Source organism: Cyprinus carpio, chromosome A1 (genome assembly GCF_018340385.1).
Source record: "Cyprinus carpio isolate SPL01 chromosome A1, ASM1834038v1, whole genome shotgun sequence".
NCBI classification, from domain to species: Eukaryota; Metazoa; Chordata; class Actinopteri; order Cypriniformes; family Cyprinidae; genus Cyprinus; species Cyprinus carpio.
In genome coordinates this window covers 7,395,498-7,419,979 of record NC_056572.1, presented here as the reverse complement: position 1 = coordinate 7,419,979, position 24,482 = coordinate 7,395,498, and the positions used below count along the sequence as shown (strand labels likewise).

Genomic DNA, 24,482 nt, shown 5'->3' with positions numbered 1-24,482 from the left:
TTATCTCTTATTAAATTAATTTAATCTTGTGATAACACATTTATTAGAATAAAAAACAATAACGTGACTAAGCATGACATTCTCTTATACGGGCAGCTTTTAGAAAGGCGTGTATAGGGAGTTGTGAACATTAATATTTCACTCGAAGCCCAGCACACCTAAATGAGTGAGAACTTATTAAAAAGGGATCATATTCATTTTTTTAATCCTTACTTTTGAGCTCGTCGCTTACTGGCCCAATCCGTGCTCACGTGCTTGTGTTATTTTTGTTGTCGACTTCCTGGTAGCAAAAATCATGTGATCATGTGACGCTTCCTGGAGCTTTACTTTCGCATGACTTTTGCTCTCCGCAACATTTACCAGCAGCAAACCCTACGTCCACCGCGGGATTTTGTTGCGGACTTGCGCTCGTTTACAGCATGGCTGACGGTGAGCGATCGCCTTTGCTATCGGACAGTCGCGATGGAATGAACGGGCTGTTACCGGGAGATGAGACCTATCAACCTCCGAGCAAACCACAGAGTAAGCCAAACCTGATCCGGACTGACTGAAAGCCCTCACTGCATTTTGGGGCATCGTAGGCTAATTCGATTCGATTCAGTTCGATTGGAGCGTTCGAACGCGCCTGTGATGCACACACACAGACGCACGCTGTCTAGGTTGGCAGAGCACTATTTAGAATCGCCTTATGTATTACTTTCATTTGGATTCATTTAGAGCACAGTATGTCTGTGCATATATTGATCATATCATTGATCCTGAGCACACTACAAATAGATTAGTGGCAGATAGATTACACCTGAATCACATGACTGAAGGAATCGTGATTTTTGCCCTCACTCTTATCAGTTTATTATTTTAAGTACTTTTTACTCTGGCACATTGATACTGAGCATTAATACAAGTTAAAACTATTGACTACTTGTAAAAATGTTGACTGCTTAACTATCTACACACAATGTTGTTCTGGTTAACAAATTCATTTTCTTAATTTTGCAAATTAGTAAAAAAGTTAATATGATTAGTAATGAGGAGGTGATGTTGAGTAAACCTTTTATGTATGTGGAATTTTTTTAAAATAAGTATTTACTTATTATTTTGATGTTTATATTTAGCCTACATAATATTTTTGTAATGTTCGGAGGGCATTTATGTCAGATGTTAGCGTAAATCTATTTGCGTATTACACTAATGTAAAAAAAAGTGTAAATAAAAAGGTTTAATAGTACTGTTCATATCTATTTGAATGGAAGCTTGTTTCTGCCATAAATAAAAATAAAAAGGTAATTGTAAATTTTCATCTTACCATTCTGACTTTTAATTGCAAAAAGAATGTGTCTCTCTGATTTAATGCAAATATTTAAATTAAAAATTCATTAAAAAGTTTTATTTTATTGTCATTGTCACAGGCGACATACAGATATTTAGCTTAATATTATTAGTAATGAGGTCCATTTTATGTCCATTTTTTTTAAAACAATGATTTGATAATTCATGCAGTAGAGGGTTAATAATATTGGAAAGGAAACTGTTAAATGCAGTACGGTCATCCTTTTCTTTTTTTCCTCTCTTTCTCTCTCTGCCATGTGCTAACATCCTCTCTCCTGTTCTCTTGATCCCAGATTTCCCAGCGTTCCCGTCAGCTCCGATGCTGGGAGAGGCTCCTCCACCATACTCCCCACTGGGTTCTCCGGAGAGTGCCAGTGCTCCTGTCATCAGCTGCAGAGTGTGTCAGTCGCTTATTAGCGTGGAGGGCAAAATCCACCAACATGTGGTCAAATGCGGTGTCTGCAATGAAGCTACAGTGAGTTAACAAGCACATTCATGCAGGATTCCATTTATCAGACGTGTAATAATTTTGTGTTCGATTTTAGCGAGGTGCTGTAAACTGAAATTTAAGAGAAAGTTCAGACTGTGTCCTCACTTCCTGTTTTATCTAGCCCATAAAGAATGCTCCAGCAGGAAAGAAGTATGTGAGGTGTCCATGTAACTGTCTTCTCATCTGTAAAGTCACCTCGCAGAGGATCGCCTGCCCTCGACCTTACTGGTGAGAGACTTTACCGACCTTCATAAGCCTTACAACAAAGTATTAGGAACATGCCACTGATCATTGATGGTATCAGATATATATACTATGAAGCTAGTCTAAGATGAGTTATTACTACACAACCATTTAAAAGTTTGTGGTCAGTACACATGTAATGCTTTTATTCAGAGAGAATGCATTGAATTGACAGTTATGTGTATGTATATATATATTTATATATATATATATATATATATATATATATATATATATATATATATATATATATATATATATATATATATATATTATTTATGCTGTCAAATGATTAATCGCATCCAAAGTAAAAGTTGTTGTTTACATAATATATGTGTCTGTACTGTGTTTATTTATGTACATATAAATACACACACAGGCATGCATATATTTAAGAAAAATATGTTAGGTTTATATATTAAATATATTTATATATGATATAAATTATATTCATATAAATATATACATATAAATACAGGTAAATATTTTCAAAATATATGCCATATGTGTGTGTATTTATATATACATAATAAATATACACAATACCCACACATATATTATGTAAACTTTTATTTTGAAACCGATTAATTGTGAATAATCACAATTAATCGTTTGACAGTAATATATGTATATATGGTGAATGTGATTTCACCAAGTACAACGTTCCTGGATCAACATTCCTATCAACCAATCAGAATTGAGATATAACTTTTCAGGAAATATCTCTTTTAGGCTTAAAATCAGGGTTAGGTGCTTCTACACCCTTGTTAATCAGCTATCCTTTCACACTGATTTTAGGAATAAATTATGGGTAAGGTTAGGTTTAGAAGTAGGGATTGGGTTTAGAAGGGTTTAGAAGTCTATATTTTTGGGGCAGTTATGTTGATCCAGGAACATGTCTTACTTGGCAAAATCATGGCGACCATATACAGGTCCTTCTCAAAAAATTAGCATATTGTGATAAAAGTTCATTATTTTCCATAATGTAATGATAAAATTAAACTTTCATATATTTTAGATTCATTGCACACCAACTGAAATATTTAAGGTCTTTTATTGTTTTAATACTGATGATTTTGGCATACAGCTCATGAAAACCCCAAATTCCTATCTCAAAAAAATTAGCATATTTAATCCGACCAATAAAAGAAAAGTGTTTTTAATACAAAAAAGTCAACCTTCAAATAATAATGTTCAGTTATGCACTCAATACTTGGTCGGGAATCCTTTTGCAGAAATGACTGCTTCAATGCGGCGTGGCATGGAGGCAATCAGCCTGTGGCACTGCTGAGGTGTTATGGAGGCCCAGGATGCTTCGATAGCGGCCTTAAGCTCATCCAGAGTGTTGGGTCTTGCGTCTCTCAACTTTCTCTTCACAATATCCCACAGATTCTCTATGGGGTTCAGGTCAGGAGATTTGGCAGGCCAATTGAGCACAGTAATACCATGGTCAGTAAACCATTTACCAGTGGTTTTGGCACTGTGAGCAGGTGCCAGGTCGTGCTGAAAAAACGAAATCTTCATCTCCATAAAGCTTTTCAGCAGATTGAAGCATGAAGTGCTCCAAAATCTCCTGATAACTAGCTGCATTGACCCTGCCCTTGATAAAACACAGTGGACCAACACCAGCAGCTGACATGGCACCCCAGACCATCACTGACTGTTGGTACTTGACACTGGACTTCAGGCATTTTGGCATTTCCTTCTCCCCAGTCTTCCTCCAGACTCTGGCACCTTGATTTCCGAATGACATGCAAAATTTGCTTTCATCCAAAAAAAAGTACTTTGGACCACTGAGCAACAGTCCAGTGCTGCTTCTCTGTAGCCCAGGTCAGGCGCTTCTGCCGCTGTTTCTGGTTCAAAAGCACACGCCTGTGCACGGTGGCTCTGGATGTTTCTACTCCAGACTCAGTCCACTGCTTCCGCAGGTCCCCCAAGGTCTGGAATCGGTCTGGAATCGGTCCTTCTCCACAATCTTCCTCAGGGTCCGGTCACCTCTTCTCGTCGTGCAGCGTTTTTTGCCACACTTTTTCCTTCCCACAGACTTCCCACTGAGGTGCCTTGATACAGCACTCTGGGAACAGCCTATTCGTTCAGAAATTTCTTTCTGTGTCTTGAGGGTGTCAATGATGGCCTTCTGGACAGCAGTCAGGTCGGCAGTCTTACCCATGATTGCGGTTTTGAGTAATGAACCAGGCTGGGAGTTTTTAAAAGCCTCAGGAATCTTTTGCAGGTGTTTAGAGTTAATTAGTTGATTCAGATGATTAGGTTAATAGCTCGTTTAGAGAGAACCTTTTCATGATATGCTAATTTTTTGTGCATAACTGAACATAATTATTTGAAGGTTGACCTTTTTTTGTATTAAAAAACACTTTTCTTTTATTGGTCGGATGAAATATGCTAATTTTTTGAGATAGGAATTTGGGGTTTTCATGAGCTGTATGCCAAAATCATCAGTATTAAAACAATAAAAGACCTGAAATATTTCAGTTGGTGTGCAATGAATCTAAAATATATGAAAGTTTAATTTTATCATTACATTATGGAAAATAATGAACTTTTATCACAATATGCTAATTTTTTGAGAAGGACCTGTGTATATATATATATATATATATATATATATATATATATATATATATATATATATATATATATATATATATATACATACATACATACACACACACACACACACACACACACATATATATTAAATGATGAACTTCTGAGTATTTTATTCAAAGAATCCTGAAAAATGTATCCAGTTTCCACAAAAATAATAAGCAGCACAACTGTTTTCTTTAATAATAATAAGACTTTAGCACCAAATCAGCATATTAGAATTATTTCTGGAGTAAAAAAAGTATATATATTATAAACGGTTATTTTAAATTGTAATAATGGACATAGTTCAGCTACACAGAAATGAATTACATTTGAAAATATATTAAAATAGTAAATAAATGCAGCCTCGGTGGACTTAGACAAATAAAGTCTGAAGACAATTACAGTTTATACCAGAAGTAAGTGCCTTAATAGAATTTTATTGAAAAGATTTTTTTAAACAAGGTAATGAGAGATATGATTAGATGCTCAAAGGTTGTTATGCAATGATGTTGATAGGTTGTTTTCTTATTATGTTTCCAGAAATAGTGTTATTTAATGTTTTTGTGTGTGTTTTTTTTTTTCCAGTTCATGTGTGTGATTGAGTGATTAAAATTGAACACCTAAGATTAGTAAACGAATTATCAATTTAGGTCCAGTTCATCCTGGTGCTGGGAGTCCGAATCCTCAGCCTAGTGGTGCCAGAGTTTCCTGTGGCCACTGTGGAAACACTTTTCTAGTAAGATCGTCTCATATTCACGTACATTTACAATATTTCAGAGCTCTTTATCAATTCATTTGCCTTAATAATAGCCTTAATACTGTAGCTGTGACTTTGTCTCTCTGTTGTTGATTTAGTGGACAGAATTTACAGATCGGACGTTGGCTCGCTGTCCACACTGCAGAAAAGTGTATGTTAAATACTATCAATAGAACTTCCTCTATTTAGTACCAAAAAAACCTACATTCACTACAAGTAGAATTATAGCATGTTATTCCATTATTTTCATCCATATAGTTCATCGATTGGCCAGAGGTACCCTAGAAAGCGGAGTTTGATATGCTTCCTGTTGTGCTTGATCTTCATCATAACGACTGCAGGATTGATTGTAAGAATAAAAGAATATTAGAGTTCATTATTTCAAAGAGCATCATCATTTCAGAATACCAGCGATCCTCTTTACTCTGTTCTTGTTCTCTCTTTGTAGGCTGGCTCATGGTGGAAGGCACCAAAATATAAGGGCATTTATGCATCCTGGGCACTTTTCATTTTCCTGGTGCTGATCACTTTGGTCAGAGCTCTGAACTGGGCCTGCATGAAAATCAGTGAACCGCTGCACAGCTACTCGTAATGGGAGAGATGAATGAGGAGGAGGTAGAGATGAAGTGGAAGAGACAAGAATAAGGAGAAAGGATGTTAATAGAGTGATGCTCTGTCTAAATTGGTGAAGACCTGTCAGGAAACCCATCCAAGTCATATTTCACCCCAGAATCAATGCAAAATAAAAAATAGTAGTAACAATATTAACAATAATATAATAATAATAATAATAATTATTATTCATTTTGATTTGGAGGTGAAGTGTGACCTGGACATATATATACTCTTCTCTAAACTAAATTCAAACTTAATTTGCCTACATTCCTAATGGGTGTCTGCTTCCTAAATACTACACAAATAGAAAAGGCATAAAAAAATAAATATTTCACCATTGTCAGTAGGTTAGTTTAGTTGCACAATCAGTAATTGCTGAAACAGGCCATTTTTGCCTTATCACTCTGGTGTCACACAAATATGTTGAAGCATTAGAGTTTGAACGAGACTGTGGCTGAATTGCTGACGGAAAGTGTAAGTGCCTCACTTGACAGTGTGCTCTGTTGTCATAATTTATAAAGCATTTTTATTCATATATGAAGGAACTGCAACTTTTAGCTATGTTGATAATTGTACACTGACCTGGCACCTCAAATGAAGAGTATGAGAAAAAAAAAAAAAGGAAATGAAATGAAAACTCCACACTGAGGCATTTGGAAGGGTTCAAAGACAATGTAAAAGCAAAAACTGATCTTTTTTTTAGCCAGTGGATTTTAGTGCACTCTACTGTCACATGTTATTGGAGCGCGCAATAGACTGAATCATAGGCAACAATGAATTGATTGTTCTTTTAGTGAAGTTTATTGCTTTTCGATGGATATTAATCACTGGATGTTTTTTTTTTTTTTAAATAATGTCTGTGGTCCAGAGTTTGAACAAAACTTTTATCTTTCTTTTTTTTCCTCATATTGCATTCAGTATGTCTAACTGTGTATCTGCACCCTCAAATACAGCTTAGGCACCAAATTATGCTTTGCTTACTAACTAAAAATGTTCAAACATCTGACACAATGCAATATTACAGGTATTTTTGAGATTTCTAACAGTCCTTTTAAATTAGGTATCACTGCTCATTATTTGTACCTGTCTGTGTGGTTGTATAACTGCATTAAAATATTCTTCCTTGCTATAAAGACCTTCAACATTACAGAGTAGAGTAGTACAGTAGTGCACTCATCAAAGAGAATCACTGTGATTAACTTAATATTTATACTGTCAGAAAAAATGTGCAAAAAATGGTACATTTACAACATGTACAACAGCTTGTCACTGGGACAACATTATACCTTATCTAGCTGAAAAAATACACATTAGTACCTTAGAGTAGTAATATGTACCCTTAATGTAATATTAGAACCTTTAATAGGGGTAAGGGGTAAATAAGGCACAAAGTTGTCCATTTAAGGGTACTGCCCAGGTGACCAGCTGTTCTACTTTTAAAGGTACAACTTTTTTTCCACGTTTATTCAGAAAGTGTAATCAGATGTAAATATACCGGTTGACCAATTTTATAGGCTTGTTTCCAGCTGAAATGAACTTCTTGCACTGCACTCTTCATTAAGATACAGATATAATAGATATACTAGTACCTGTACCTATTCTATGAAATGCAGACGTTACCAGTAAGTTTTTATTTTTGCAGAGTTTATGATTTGTTTACATGAGTGTGCAGTTGTACTGTGCATTTACTCTTTAATTTTTGTTAAAAATGTTAAATATCTATATATAATGTTGCACTACATTTGAGTGATTTTACTGATTCTACTCTTGTCATTGTTGATTTTGTTGTTGATCATTTTTGTATGTTCCTTTTTGACTAAATTGTTTTAAAAATCTTTAAATATTTTTGTGACTGCTTGCACAATTATAATAACAGATTAATACTGTAATGAGGTGAAGCTCATCTGTTTGGTAAGTTTCCAAATTATAACAGATTCAGTGAGTCAAATGTTAACATTTGAAGGAATAGTTCACCCAAAAAATTAAAATTTTCATCATTTACTCACCCTGAGGTTGTTCCAAACCTGTATGAATTTCTTAAATCTGCTGATGACAAAATTTTTATTTGTGGGTAACTATCCCTTTAATGAGACAAACATGGATGCTTTTTTTGGCTAAAATGATTTATGCAACTTAAAGTGCATTCAAGGTAGGTCTATACATTTTATTAGGTCATGTACTTCTGTTTGTGCTACAAGAATGATACTCCAAAAAACAATACAATTATGAAATATGTGATGTGATATTTGGCAATAAAAAGTGTGCAAGTGATTATTTTAGTAGCCAGTTAGAAGTTGTGTGCTAAGGTTAAAGTATGCAAACATTCAACTGAACTTTGTAGTGCTAAGTGAGCATGACCTTGTAATAAATTACATACCTCAGTTATTGACAAATTCTTACATCTTTGCAAAAATGTTTTTAATACATATCACTACGGAAGCACAAATGTGAAAGAAATCATTTCTAATGTTTTCCAGCCATACAAACATATGAAAATCTGTTTCAATTTTCAGCTAACAGAGTAATTATTAGTTACATTATTATGGACTTTGCTTTACTTTTCCTGAAAATGCAGATTTACTTTGAACCACAACAGAATGATTATTCACTCAGTACATATTATGGAATAATAACTAATTAAAAGAATGACACCTTAGTCACTGTTTACACACCCCCATGTTTTCAAAATCCTTGGAACACAGTTTTGAAGGATATCCTATCCACTCTGTTCATGTCTGATTCATATGCTTAGTCTTTTCACTTGATCCATTTCACAAAGCTGTTCTCAATGATGCATTCTTCCTTTTTTTTCTTTTCTTTCTTTCTTTTTTTTTTTTGTTCCATAGAAGAAAGAAAGTCATATAGGTTTGGAATGACATTGGGGTGAGTAAATGATAATAGAATTTTCATTTCAGGGTAACCCATCCCTTTTAAAAAATTCAAAGCAGCTTACAACAAAATATAACTTTAGATCAGAGATGCAAATAGACACGAAATATTTCTCTTTTTTAAATTATTATTTACAGTAAATTACCTCATGTCACCGGATTAATTATGTGCCCTCTCTTTTTTTGTTACTACCCCACACTCTCAGAACAAAAAAAGAAAAAGAAAAAATAGTAAAAAAAAGCTGTCACTGGGACAGTACCCTATCAAAAAGTATATCATTTGGTCAGAGGTGTCCAATCCTGCTCCTGCATGGCCACCTTCCTGCAAAGTTTAGCTCCAACTCAGCTGCCTGAAAGTTTCTAATGATCCAAAAGATCTTGATTAGCTGGTTCATCTGATTAAACAAAAGGTTAAAATTATAAAAAAAACTCCATAAATAATATCAAAATTTCAGTCTGCAGGCCCTATTGGTTTAAATTATTTGTTGAGCTCCATCAATCACGGCCAAGGTTCAAGATTCTACACATAGCTACAACTTCATCACCTTAACAGTGGTGTAAGTTGTATTCTTCTCATCATTTGGGCAGTCCAAGTCCTCTTCCTCTCCATCCTCTTCATCAAGTTGGAGGCTTCCAGAAGAAAACCGCATACGTGCCATCGGACCAGAATGTACCACTTTACCCAGTGCAGGAAAGTAGGGGTAAAAGGTGTCTGAATCTGAATCACTATAGCTACCTGTGCCGAGTACACATAAAGAAGTGGGTCTTTCCGGGAGAGTGGCAGGACTCAGAGGAAGGTAGGTGGGCCTGGTAGGAATCTGATGTCGAGAAAGGTGTGGATAATATCCCAGCGGGCGGTACTCAGATGCGTAGGCAGCGGCATTTGAGGCAAGTGTCGGTCGCTGAAATTTGAAGTCTGATTGGCTTGAGGCTCGACGTGGCAAACCGGTCTGAAAGGTGGAGTCGTCACTATAATGGCCCGCTTCTACTCCACTAAGGTCCAGTTTCCTATTAAACCCGGCCCTTAGTCCTAGTCCTCCTCTGGGGTACAATCTCGATTCTCCCTGGCTGGTGGAACAGAGCCTTTCCTGCTGCTTTTGTAGTTGTGGTGACAAGCAAGAGGACGGCAAGGACGAGTGAGCAGTTTGTCTGGGCAGGTATTGCAGAGGCACATGGTTGTGATGGGTTTGAGGGAGGCGGTCTAGGGATGAGGATGTATGGTCTTGCAGTAGGTACGGGTAAGTGGTGAGTGGGAAAGTTGGCAGCACTGGGTGGAACTGGAGGTGGGGTGTGTTAGGATAGAGAAGCACAAGATGCTGGGTGCTAGGAGACAACTGTCTCTTTGCCTTTTGTCTCTGAGCTCCTCTACCGTGATGTTCTGCTCCTGATGTGGAAAGGGAACGAAGCTTGGGAGAGGCAGAGTTGCTTGAGAAGGCAGGATTTCTTGACAAGGGCCTGGATCGTTCCAGCTCATTAGCGAACATGACTTCCACAGCGGAAAGGCTGCGCTTTGCTACGCCTGTCTGTTCGCTGTGTTGCCCAGCAACGGTTGGGTTGGGAGGTAGCTGCTCATACAGCTTTAAGACAAATAAACAAATTTGAGAAACATGATCCAAAAACACATCCAAAATGTAAGTAACTAGTACAATACCTGCTTAGAGACATCATTCAGTATGTCAGGAGAGGATCTGCACTGTCGTGTGTCATATTCAGACTTGCAGTAACTTCTGAAAAAAGTGCAAAACAGTCAACTTTACACCATTTGTAGGTTGTCTTTCTCAAATGATGTCAAATCTGTGGTGTATTTGGCATTTGCTCTATTGGTTCCTGTCCCAAATTGTGCACTCGATGTGTACTTGGGGTTTTAAGGACTCTAAATGGTCATCCCTTGTCCGTTCATGAAATTGTAGTGTGTCCCATTTGAGGTTTTCAGATGGTGTGTTCATAAGGGCCTTTGTTTTGAGTGGCTCAACACAGTAATGTTGACTCAACTGTTGGTGTTAGTTCATGACTACCTAATTGTCTAATCCAACAGAAGACAGCTACAGTGTTTGAAAAACAATTATACTACCTGTCAAAAGTTTGGGATCAAAACAATTTTTAATGTTTTTTACAGGAGATTCTTATGCTCATAAAGGCTGCATTTATTTGATCAAAAACACAGAAAAAAAATAATATTGTGAAATATTATTATGATGTAAAATGTTTTTCTATTTTAATATACATTAAAATCTAATTTATTCCTGTGATGCAAAGTTGAATTTTCAGCATCATTACTCCAGTCTTCAGTGTCACATGATCCTTCAGAAATCATTCTAATATGCTGATTTATTATCAGTGCTGGAAACTGTTGTGCTGCTTAATGTGTGTGTATATATATATATATATATATATATATATATATATATATATATATATATATATATATATATATAATCTGTGATACTTTTTTTCAGGATTCTTTGATGAATAAAAAGTTAAAAAGAAGAGCATTTATATAAAATAGAAATCTTTTCTAACAATTTATAACTACAGTTCAAAAGTTTGGGGTCAGTCAATTGGGGTCAGTTTGGGGTCAGGATGTGTTAAATTGTTAAGAAGTGATTTATATTGTTAGAAAAGATTTATTTTCTTAATAAATTCTGTTCTTTTTAACTTTTTATTCATCAAAGAATTCTGAAAAAAGCATCGCAGTTTCCAAAAAAATATTTGGCAGCACAACTGTTGCCAACATTGTAAATTCTAAAAGGATATTAAAATAGAAACCATTATTTTATATTGTAATAATATTTTGCGAGATTAGTTTTTTTTTCTGTATTTTTGATCAAATAAATGCAGCCTTGATGAGCGTAAGAGACTTCTTTAAAAAACACTGCATGTCTTACTAATCCCAAACTTTTGACCGATATTTAATTTGTATTTAATTTGTATTTAATTTTTGCTATTACAATAATTCCCACTAGTGGCCCAGAAATTACAAACAGGCCTGCAATCTATGCACAAATGTACTCCCCCATCATACAACACCCAGCATAATATCTTACCTTTCAAAAGGCAAATGTTTCTTTTCTCCAGAGCCCACACACTCAAGAAGTTGCTTCTGTGTCCTGCCACTACAATACCATACAATCATAAGAATAAAAGGAGACTATTGTTACTAATATATAAGTATGAAACTTTTATATTGCTGTGAAAACAAGCTATCATTCTATTGTGAAAATCCATTTTCTTACTGCTAAAACTGAATATTAATGTTTGATATACAATCCAGATGTGTATGATGCATCATATCCTGAACATGATCAGTGATTGTCAAAAAATGAATTAAACTAACTCAAAATGCTGACAGTTTCTGACACGGTTTCCACTCATCATTTTTATTATACTGCTATTTCAAGTTCACACATATAAACCAATGACTAAAGTCTCTAGATGTATTTAGCAAAGGAGATTATAACTACTCTGTTTAATATCTTCATTTCAGTCTCTCAGAGGGTTTATGGAAGATGATTAGGAAGGATCATAGCATAAAGTGTTAGACAACTAGGGCTTCTCATTGCATTCCAGAAATCTCTCTGTCACATACCTGTATCTGAAACTGGATCCTTTGCTAGACAGAATGGACTTCTCATGTGACTTGGGCTCTTCGGCAAGTCTGAAGAAAGCATGATACTCCACACACATCTTCCAGAATGCCTTACACACATCTCTGCTGGCCATGGAAAACTCAACAGTGTCTCTCCTTGAAGGCTAACACAATAAGAGTTGAGTGAATGACATATGAGGATTTTAATAGACATTCCATGCAATATTCATTTTGTTGATTGTTAAGGCATTTTCTAGCCTCAAATCAAATGCTTTCAGCCTGAAGATATCTTAGAAATATAACCCAATATTAATGGCAATCATTAATATAAAATATCTAGAATTTTACCACTTCATTGTTGTTGATTATTTAGGATAATAAACAAAATTTGTGCATCTGGCTTCTTGCATTTTACTTTTAATGGTCTATCATACTATTGTCTCTCATGATGAATTGCTTGTGCTGCTCCTCATTTGTAAATCTGTCAGCTTTGTATAAATTGTCTGCTAAATGACTAAATGTAAATCTAGAAGTTAGCACAAACACTGCAGATATAATATATAAAGAGAAAGATTATTTTAAGTGTTGCTGAGGAACTATTTTATACTTTTCCCCACAGATTCCGATGTAAAAAACACCTCTTGCTATGGAGGGATTGTTCGTGTCTCACCCCAGTCTCAGTGTGGAGTTTGATCAGGAAATGTTTCCTCTTGAAGCTCAGCTTTCGGATCTTGGCCCAGCTGAAGGTATTGATCTTTGTGTTTCCCTGATAACGGTATATTTCTTAGCTGCATTTATATTTGTTTTTGTGTGTTTTTCTAAATATAAGGCTAAAGCGTAAGCATATATTTTTGTACAGTACCTGAAAAACAAGCACTCCCAGATGTGTGACAGCGAGGTTGATCCTCATGCCTTCTCCATCATGGGCAGGGTGGGGGCGGATCCCGTACATATCCATTTTCCGGGCAACCTCCAGCAAATGCACATCTGATTCAGCAGGAGTGTGACCTCTGACCCCAAAACCCATATTATTAGATGTTCAAGTACTCATATGGGGTTTGATTTTGGCGACTAAGTCTATCATGGCATATCATGTACATTCAGTGCTGGGTAGTATCTAAATTATTCGCAGTCTGGATTACGCAATCAGATTCCAAAAATCGCTTATCGCTTACATATGTTTGAAAAGTCCTCCAGTTTTATGGAATTGCACACACAGACCAGCCACTAGTCAGGTGACTATAATTACATGGAAACACAGTTTTTGACCACTGGATTTATTTTAACTTTAGATTTTTATGATTTAACTATTAGCCTTTCATTAACTTATGAACCCCTTGCAGTTGCTTCACAAAACCCAGTTTTGTAAACCACAATGTAACGCTTAATGCACTGCATGTTGTATTTTTATATCAATATAGTACAAAATTATCCTATTTAAATCAATGTGATAAAGTCAAAAGTTAGGTGAAAAGTAAGCAGAAATAATAATAAAAAAAAAGTCTGATTACATCACCTAACATTTTTTTTCATATAATAGATTACATTATAATTTGTAATCAGTAATGCATTACAATTTGTAAGTAATCTGTCATTCGCTGTGTACATTATAGGACCTGCAATATTGCTTGGTATGCTTATATGGTGTGTAGCTGTATGTTACCTGTGCTTCTTGTGAAAGCGAATGATTTTGTGGTCCAAGTACTCTTGGTTTGGCACATATTGCTTAATTTCAAGATGATGAGCATCCAACTCCTCGTCATAGTCCCCAATTTCTGCTACAAATGGGGACAGGGAGAGATGTATATAATGTGCATGTGATAATCAAACAAGATCATTCAATCAAGATTTGAAAGCTCTGAATTTTTATGGCATGTAAACTTTCAATTAGGGGTGTCGCGATATACCGGTATTGATGATAACTGTGATATTCAAAGCAACAATTATCGATATTGTGTTAATTTAGTGTGTGATGATATACCGGTATTAGCGAAAACCGCAATATTTAAAATGAACAGGTCTCCTATGATAACACCACATGTAAATACTCCATTGCCAGTACCTGGTTGAGCTCCTAGGTGGCAGTATTGTGCCTTAACGCTGGCACCTGTCACAGAAGAAGAAGACGCAGCACTCACAGCTAGTGGTGGGCGATACTGCAAAATTTGGTATCGATCCGATACCAAATACATATAGGGTCAGTATTGCCGATACCGATACCAATACGATACTTTTTACTTAAAAAAATAATACTTTTGTGTAGGGGAGAGCAGTATGTCATTATTTCTGAGGTGAATGGATGATCAATTCTTTAGGCAATATTTTAATGTATTGAAGTCCACAAAAATATTAGTTATTAGGCACTGTAGCATTTTCCTTGTCATGTGTTTTTAAGTGTTTGTATAGGTTTGTAGTGTTGCCACAGTATCGAATGCTCTTTTTACACGTATCACAAGTTGCAGTATTATCATTTAGTGCCGTAAAATAGCTCCACACAACGCTTCTCTTCCTCTCGGCCATCCTGATCTCTCACAATGTGCTATCAGCTTCGAAGTTCGCTCACTCAGTTCGCTGCTCCTCGGCGCGTTGTGTCAGTGAGTCACGTGACGACACAACAACGAATCACAGCAGAGCAGCAGGAGGGGGAGGAGTAACAAAGTGGGCCAGGATGTGAAAGCAGCGTTTGTAGAGGTAGAAGACACGAGCAAAGTATAATGAATGTAGAGGAGAGATATTTAAATTAAAATATCGATTCAATTACAATTGTATCAATCTGATACCAATACCAGTGTTGGCATCGATACTATCGATATTTAGATCGATCCGCCCACCCCTACTCACAGCTACCCAGCTACCCAGTGTTGCCAATTTGGGGATTTTGTCACTGTAGCTTTTTTTTTTTTTTTTTTTTTTTTTTTTTGCGACAAGGAGCTATTTTAGCTATATTTAAATAAAACTAGCGATTTTTTGGAGATTTTTTATTTTTTACTTGGCCACACCCTTCTGCACTCAATCAACCCAACACCTCTCAACCAAGTCATGCCAATGAGTCTGCACAGTGAACACACCAGTACGCCATGCCTGCCATGACGCAGACCACAATTTCATTTATTACATGAGGGCACCAACTAAATGCATGAACATCTTGTTTTAACCACGGACCCAAAAGTTATACCACAATTCATGCACAGTCATGTCAACCAGATACTGAGAGACACAGTGCATCATTGTGTCATGTGAGCTGGGATGCAGTATTTTGCACTTACTTTGTAGTAATAGAGTGTGTTGACTGAAATAAGTTTGTATGAATAAAGTTTGTGTGAATGTAATATCTATCTGTTGTATTTGAGCAGGACAGGGATGCACTTTGGTGACACACAAAACAAATTCCCAACAAATTCCATCATTTCCATCATGTTTGATGTGCTTGCAGATCACAAGCATTTCATAATTTCACTTCAGAATTTTTTGTTATACTTAATCTTTTGTTATATATTTATACTGTCATCATATGTAAAGTGTATATATATATATATATATAAATATATTTATATATATATATATATATATATACTTTCCTTGCCAAATTTACCTGTATTTACTTTGTTTTCATATTTAGCAATTGATTTGCAATCAATACGGCCTGTGCATAGTAACACTTTATTTCTTTGTTCAAATCTATTAACAGTTACACGATTAAAACTGATCTTGAAAAACTAGCGACCACATTGCTACATTAAACTCTGTAAAATGTTAAATTAGTCGCAGGGACATGCACTTAATGCCTCATCTGCTGTCATTCTTCAGTAAAGTTCATTAGTTAATATTAGTTAATTACATTAGTTAACATATATAAATAACATAAATAATAAAGAACAATATTTCCACAGCATTTATTAATCTTAGTTTATGTTAATTTCAGCATTTACTAATGCATTATTAAAATTTGTGTTTGCAAAAATTAATGCAATGTGAACTGACATAAACAATGAACTACTCTATTTTTATTAACATTAACAAAGATTAATAAATTGTTTAATAAATGTATTGTTCATTCATGTTAAAAAGTGAAAGTGATGTGACATACAGCCAAGTATGGTGACCCATACTCAGAATTCATGCTCTGCATTTAACCCATCCAAAGTGCACACACACAGCAGTGAACACACACACACAGCAGTGAACACACACCCGGAGCAGTGGGCAGCCATTTATGCTGTGGCGCCTGGGGAGCGAACAGATATGACGTCATTTCGAACAAAATCAGGCCAAAACGAAGTTCGTTTTGAGTTTGTGGTGTCGAAATGGCGACCCAAAAAACCTTCTGTGGGAGTTTGTATTGTTCGGCAAAACACCTTTGAGCAGATTGAACCGTCCGAGACAATCGTTCCAAAAGCCACCTTCTTTGAGGCGCAAGGAAAGAGGTTCGATATAATTCGTGAGCATTAGTAGAGCCAAATACATGTTTCAAATAGCTGAACTGCACAAATATATCCGCAGTTACGTTCACTCGCGGACAAACTTTAAAGGGTATACAGTAAATCAAATTCCTAGAAAGAAATAGCAATAAACCTTGGTGTTTTATCAAAAAGCAATTTATCCATTTTTTCCAAAAAAAGGAATGAAACTAATAAATATAAAGCAAGTACCAAATGTTTACGACACCATATTGCTGTTTCCCCATAATCAAATTTAAAGTTTATACAGTAAATAAATCCCAACACTATACAATAAAGGACTGCTAATCATTATTCTTTTGTCTATAATATTCTTATCATTGGGCCCCGTCTCACACCTAGATAATGCTGCTAATCATTATTCTTTTGTCTATAATATTCTTACCATTGGGCCCCGTCTCACACCTACATTGCCTACACTCTTCATTTCATCATTGTTTTGTTTAGGGGATACACGCGAGCGTCGTGACACATGTTTACATTAATCTACACCCCGCCTCCAGCAGTGCGGGGGTGTTGGAGATAAAATTAATACAAACTTACTAAATAAAAATACATAAAATACAACAAAAGTGAAACAAACAACAAAAACAAACTTCGTTTGAAGTATATCAGGCCTTAATGTTCTTTGGGTGAAAAAGAAAAACTCAATAAACAAAGTAAAAAATAATTTGACTGATACCCCCGCCCCCCCCCAAGGTTTCTATAGATATCACGATATATCGGTATCATATATTCTTATGGCCACAATAACCGTGATATGCAAAATCTAATATCGTGACAGCCCTACTTTCAATGGGACCTACCTTGCAGTATATGAGAGACCAGCAGGGCGGCGCTGTTATCGTTACAAGTAAGGCTGCCATTTGACAGATCCTGTTTGATCTGAAGGGCAAACAGATACCTGTATAAAAGAGGCAGCAGTCAGACTGAACGCATATCACCTATCACCATCTGCCTTTAATCATGTGTGTGTGGTGTACCTGGTTAAGCGTCTCTGCAGTTGTCCTGGATCAGGAGGGAAAAGCTTCACTATAAAATGGAACGCCACATCACTGATATCTGTCGGTGGGAAGCACACAATCTAATTTGACCCATAAAACTGGCATTAAGACTACTTTATTAATAAGCTTAATATTCACTAAAGGAAAAGGATAGTGAAAAGTGATGGTCTAATGGTTCAACATCTGTGATGGTAAAAAAAAAGGTTCAATTCAGGAAAGAACTGAATCAATAACTGCCAAATACTGACTTCTGAGAATACTTATTAGAGTCCACAGTAAGCATCTAGGGTAGGGAAAAGTGGGGTAAGATGCATCAGCTGCATTTTTAGCTGTTCATGTAGTTTTCTACATGGCCAGCATAACGAGTGTTATGTCAAAGTGTTTCGGTGTGAGTTTGATCACTAAATTGCTGAATCACTTTTTATGGAAACCTTATTTTATGGCTCACTGTTGTAAATGCTCTATTCTAATTTATAATGATAGAAGATACCCTTAAATATATTGAGTATATTAAATTAACATCTTAATCCTTTTTCCTTGCCAATAGTACACTTAAAAACCGGTACATCATTCCCCATTCACCACCTCTGTAAGTTAGCATAAGCATTTGCTGAACAATTAATAATAAGAAAATTAACCAAGTGGACCATGTCACAACAAATCAAAAACAAAAATGACACAAGAAAACTCACTTTTGATTTGCTTAGCCACTGGTTTGAGGAGTTCAAGCCAGACCTGTTGAAGAAACGTTAGCAAATACAAAGTTCTGTCATGAAACACTAGATGGCACAAGCCGATAGGTTCTAACTCAATCTGATATAACCACATTATTATTCACATAGCACAGCTGATTGGTTTCTTTTCGCATCAGCAGCCAATGAGCTTGCTGCAAAAAATTCAAAAACTCTTCCAGTACCAGCTCCAGCAGTTGCAGCGTGCTTTAGAAACCCTCCACCTTCCCTAGCTCCACCTGTATAGACCTGATAGGGGTAATTTTGTGTATGTTATACAGTATATGGAGTTTATTTCATTTATGTTATATGTGCAGCAGCAGTATTTTCAACATGCTCACAGCAGCATGCCTTTGGATGTATTGGCAGCAGCAAGTCTTGGTACTTGCTCTGCCGCAGCAACATAGCAGCAGATGTATTCGACCAAGACCAAATACTTTAACAAGGCCATAAATATTACCATGCTAACAAAATCTATTTTCAGGGACAGTTCATCCCAAAATAAAAAATTCTGTCATTTATTGTTCAACTGTTCCAAACATTACTTTCTTCAGAACAAATCTGAAGTCATTATTCACTGCAAATGTTGTCATGCTCAAGCTATTAACTCAAGAACAGCTGAGACAAGATCAACGAAGAGTTAATCAAATCAGTCCGAATTGTGAACAAATCATTCCGACTTCTTTTGTGTTCCACAGAAGGAAGAAAGTCAGTATTGGAGCAAAGTGAAGGTGTGTAAATTTTGACCAAATGTTAATTTTTCAAGGGTGAAATATTCTTTGAAGGGCTAGACTCTGCTGTTTATGATCAAATTCTGTTATTGACGTCATTGACAGGTCAAAGGTTTTGACTCACATAGCTGCCAGTATGGTGACGGAACTCCAGGCCAAAGTACTCTTTCTCCAGCAGCTTTAGATGACCACACACCTTATTGAAGAAATCAGAACCCAGAATCTTTCTCTGTGGGAAGATGAAGAAGAATAAATCACTAAACAGAGAATAAAATGCTTTATACATTTTACATGACATTTCAAAATTGATACTGGTCTCAGTGCTGCTTGCATCAATGTTCCTTTTGAGTGATGCGATTGCAGTGTCACTGTGAAATTACTCAGATTTTCTTCTTTCTTCCATCTCTATTACTTGATGTGGGTGGTAAGGAGATGGTGATGCGATTTGAGCAGAATGTGACTCTTAGAGCAACTTTCTCTGGTAATTGAATCTGCAGCAACTGAACTCCTCAAACAGATTAATGGGAAAGTCAGATGCTCACTGAGTCAGCCTCAAAATACAGGGTTGGTATCTGATGAATGTGTTTGTGGGCACATATGTGTGTGAGGATGTGTTCCTAAAGCCTGTATTTACTGTGACAGCGGGGCATAGAACCTTTCCATTATCCTGTCAAAGACAAGGAACATGAGAAGAAGATAGAGGGATAAAGTCTGGAACAACCATAGAGAGGTTGAAACATAGAGCACAGTACAAAGATAGATCCTTGAATCTTATGGCAGGGTAAATGTATGTCAGCACATACAGACTTTGTAAATACTTGCAAAGACAGAATGGATGCTTTCTTGCATTGTTTATTTGGAACAAATGGGATTTTTATCATGATTGATCATGCACTTTAACTTCAGTGCTAACTTTTTTTGTGTTTCCAGCAAACATAATCTATATCAGAACACTCAACACTTTACAGAAAATGTGAGTGGTACTTGTCTGTAAAAAATCTGACGCCATGATGCCAGGTAGAAGTGCCATTTTAATATTATTTATATACTGTTATTGTATTAATTATTATGTTGAATTTGTAGTAGTAGTAGTAGGGGCGGTTCTAGACCATGGTAACTTGGTCTAACATTTCCATCGCAGAAAATTTTAATGGTTTCCACAACAAATAGCAATACAAACATTACAAACCATCAACTTTTAACCATTAAAACCATAAAAAAAATGGTTTTCTGTAGTGTGTTTTGGGACATATTTCATTAGGATTTATTGGTTTTAACAAGCCACCGGTAGAAGGCAACCAATTACCAGAATAGACCAACAGGGTCCATTACATTCCAGTTTGATTTTTCCAATACAAGTTTAAACCAGTAAGAGAATTCAAATTATAACTAGACCTGTGTGTAGTAAAGGCTTTTGCTAAGTTGGGTTATTTGTTAACCAGTAGCCTGTTTAAGACTGGTTTTTTATTTAATTTGGTTTAGTGGTTGGAATATGGACTGCTACCATCTGGTGTCAACCATAAAATAGCCTAGTGAAGTGACTCGGCTCTATAATCCAGAATTTAAGACTGATGGTGAAGGTTCTGGACTCCATGGCAGGTTAACATTGGCCAGTGTCCTTCAAATTACATATTTGACCGCATGTCAAACACCCAATCAATGTTTTTTTTCATAGTGTATTTTCGGGGTGTGGAAATTTGTCGCCACAATAACAGCTCTTTTAAAGAATAGTGTGTAACTTTGGCAGTAGATGATATTTAAAGATTTCAATTGCCACAAACTTTACTATATTTCACATAACTTTGAAAAACCTAGCGTTTAACATGATCAACTGAAAATTCCAAAAATTTGTGCTTGTGTGGACTGCACTTGTTTCCAGGCCGGAACGTTTTTAAAGAATTAAATTCATTAAATGATTACGACTTTTTAACACTTCGAAAAGTGTTTTTCCACTTTATGTGTACTATGCATCAATGTTTTAGCCATCTTCCAGATCTTGAGAATGGAAAGTTAAACCATACCAGCTAATAGTCAAAGTAAATCCTGTAAGACCACTCGTAAAACCATATCTAACAAAATTTGGCATGCTTCAGCTGGGTTTTCGTGGATGGGGGTGCCTAGGCTTATAAACAATAACAGCTTTTCCACAAAAAACACACTCTGAGGTGTCGCTTTTCGATCGACTGAAACAACAAATCATTTCTCTATAACCTAAAACCCTAACCCTCAGTTTTAAAAAATAACAATAGCAAGCACCATTAAATATGCTGAAATTACATTCTCTTGACCAAGTATCGACTGAAACAACAAATCATTTCTCTATAACCTGCCATCTTACTCTCCAATTTTTTTTTTTTTTTATCCTTTACTAGATTGCCTGTTTTGTATTGAGTTCAGATAGTCTCTCGAAAGTGCTGGCCACATTATTACCCTGGGAATATGCATCAGGCCATACCTTAAGCTCACGTCCTGGGCATGTTTACTCTAAAGTGCCTAATGGCCCTAACACTCCCTGCGCAGTTCCCTCTAAGCTGAAGAGCTCTAATGGGCAAGCCGCGCAAACGCTAAAATGAGTTGGCTGGAAAGCCATTTTGAAAGCGAATGAACTTGCAATGCTCAACAAACCATATATCACGATAGAGTTAAGAACCGGTGAATTGTTTAGTTTCATAGAAAGGGAATGTGCGGCAAATTTAATCGCTGTAGAAACCGAATATTTTAATGGTTGTGTACGAAATCTCCAATCGTGCGGCCGACGCAAACACAATGACGTAAAACATTAAACGTCACAAACTTTAAAGAGAGCGCTTGGATTCGTGCTGGAAATCGCGGATGATGGGCACGAAACGTAACAAAACTCAGAGACATTTAAAGTCACACACAGGGGTAGTGTACATGCTATAGACATATGGACGTTCACGTTTTTTTTTTTAAGCAGATCTCAGTTAATTCAGTTGTCTATTCGTATTCTTATCAGTTTAAATGGTTTGTTATCTATGCAGTTCCATGTTTTCTGATCAGCGGAATGATCTATCAGTTTTTTTTAAATGCTTCAGTTTCTATTCATTCGCATTCTATTCTATTCTATTCTATCAGGTTAAAGGCTTCACAAGTATAGTTGGCAATAAATAATTGACTTGTTTTCAAATATAGTCTCTTGCTCATGGATGTATGTACATCCAGACATGTAATCTTGTGAAAACTTATTGCATTTCAATTAAATACTTTAAAATATATACTTTATTCCCGAGGAGCAAAGCTGAATTTTCACCAACATATTAGCCTTCAGAAATCATGCTAATCTGCTGACACTACACTTTGGACACAAAACACATGAAATAAAACAAACACAACACACACTTTATCTTTAACACTTTTAAAAGTATTAATTCAATCTTTAAACATTTACAGACTTTAAGTTAAAATATTATAAAAAACATATAATGTAAAATAATTGTAAAAAATGTAGAGTAAATAAAGTAAATGATGTGCTTCATAGGAATAAATTATATTTAATAAGTCATTAAAATAGAAAACTTTTATTTGAAATTGTTTCACAGTCAGTAAGTTGTCTTGTCACCATCTGAGCTACACATGGACATTAAAGAAATCTTGTACTTCATGTGCATTACAAATGTAATTACATTGTGTAGTTATTTGTTGTTTCACACTTATACTTCACTGAAATTTCACAGGGATAATGGGTTATTTCTTACAGAAAGTGGACTGTCAGCTAACCCAAAAAAAAGACAAGAAAAAAAACAGACACCATTTCCACAAAATAAGAGAAGAATCAGATAAACAAATTTTGTCCTTTTTACACCATACAGTAGTACTCCTTAATAGAGACACACAATTATAAAACATTAAATAAATAAAAAAAAAAATAAAAAACAAGACAAAAATGAAAAATTAAAAAATAAAAAACAACAAACCATTAAACAAACAAAAAATAATGAAAAAGAAAACATTCAAATATATCAAAGCATTATTTGGGCAACAAGTAAATATGTATGTTACAACTTGCCCCAATCTGCCATTTATGAAAACTACAGTTTATCTTTCATTTAAAATCTACCTTCATTATACAGTTGATCCAAGTCTGAACTGTGGCTTTACTGTGTTCACTTGTATCACAACAGATATAGCAAAAATATTATGCTATTAGTGAAGACAAAATTCTAATTTAGGACAGCAAACAAAACCACTGCTATAGAAACAAGCTTCTGGATTTTATAGTTACCATAGCCCCCTTGTGACAACTTGCCCCGGTCTGTATATATATGGTTTCTCACCTCAACCTCGAAAACTCTCTCGCTGTCGTCTAAAAAGATGACGCGTAGTCGCAGTTTCTCATTCTTGTTCTTCTTCCGCACAACTGTCCTATTGACAGGTGTCTTCAGCAACTCGAACTTATCCCCCATCTTCTGTGCATTTGTTTAGGGTTTAAGCACCACACTTTTCTTTTAAATAAAGGACAGAGGGTCCATAATATGTGATAGGCTATTATCCGTTTGATGCTGAAGTGAGGGAGTTGCGCGCGGCGGTCTCGTGACGAGTGTTCACGCATCGTGTTCTTAAACTGAGCAGCGTCAGCAGCACTACTGTATCCGATCTCAACCCAGATCATCACACGCCTCACAATCAACACAAACCGGTTGCGGTTTTTATGTTGTTAACAAAATTATAAGCGTAAAATATTTAGTTTCGTCGATTTATTCATCGTTGAATAAAGTCGTAGAAAAGCCAATGGGAAAACTACACCACACCGCAACCAAACACACGCACGCATGCACGCACACACGCATACACACACAAACATATATATCCACTGCTGTTCAAAATTTTGGGATCAGAATTTTTAATGTGTTTTAAAGCAGTCTTTTCTGCTCATCAAGGCTACATTTATTTGACCAAAACTACAGAAAAAAAGTGTAATATTGTAAAACCTTATTAATATTTAAAATAATGTTTCAGTATTTTAATATACTTTAAAATATAATTTATTTCTGTGATGCAAAGCTGAATTTTCATCAGCATC

General features: G+C 35.8%; 2 protein-coding genes across 2 annotated transcripts; one reads left to right on the top strand and one right to left on the bottom strand.

The window, feature by feature from the left end:
• The first annotated feature begins 279 nt into the window (after positions 1-279).
• LOC109088132 (type I phosphatidylinositol 4,5-bisphosphate 4-phosphatase-B) lies at positions 280-8,323 on the top strand. Its single transcript, XM_019092874.2, has 7 exons — positions 280-522; positions 1,623-1,804; positions 1,941-2,047; positions 5,303-5,408; positions 5,528-5,580; positions 5,688-5,778; positions 5,878-8,323. Exons 1-7 carry the CDS (start codon positions 420-422, stop codon positions 6,019-6,021), a joined length of 786 nt encoding a protein of 261 aa, XP_018948419.1. The 5' UTR covers positions 280-419; the 3' UTR covers positions 6,022-8,323.
• Positions 8,324-9,382: 1,059 nt separating this feature from the next.
• On the bottom strand, positions 9,383-24,216 carry LOC109064567 (FERM domain-containing protein 7-like). Its single transcript, XM_042731966.1, has 12 exons — positions 23,737-24,216; positions 19,566-19,670; positions 18,672-18,714; positions 17,959-18,037; positions 17,782-17,879; positions 14,182-14,296; positions 13,381-13,528; positions 13,189-13,284; positions 12,519-12,682; positions 11,977-12,045; positions 10,584-10,659; positions 9,383-10,509 (listed from the first exon to the last, which is right to left on the bottom strand). Exons 1-12 carry the CDS (start codon positions 23,863-23,865, stop codon positions 9,463-9,465), a joined length of 2,169 nt encoding a protein of 722 aa, XP_042587900.1. The 5' UTR covers positions 23,866-24,216; the 3' UTR covers positions 9,383-9,462.
• Between the last annotated feature and the right edge of the window lie 266 nt (positions 24,217-24,482).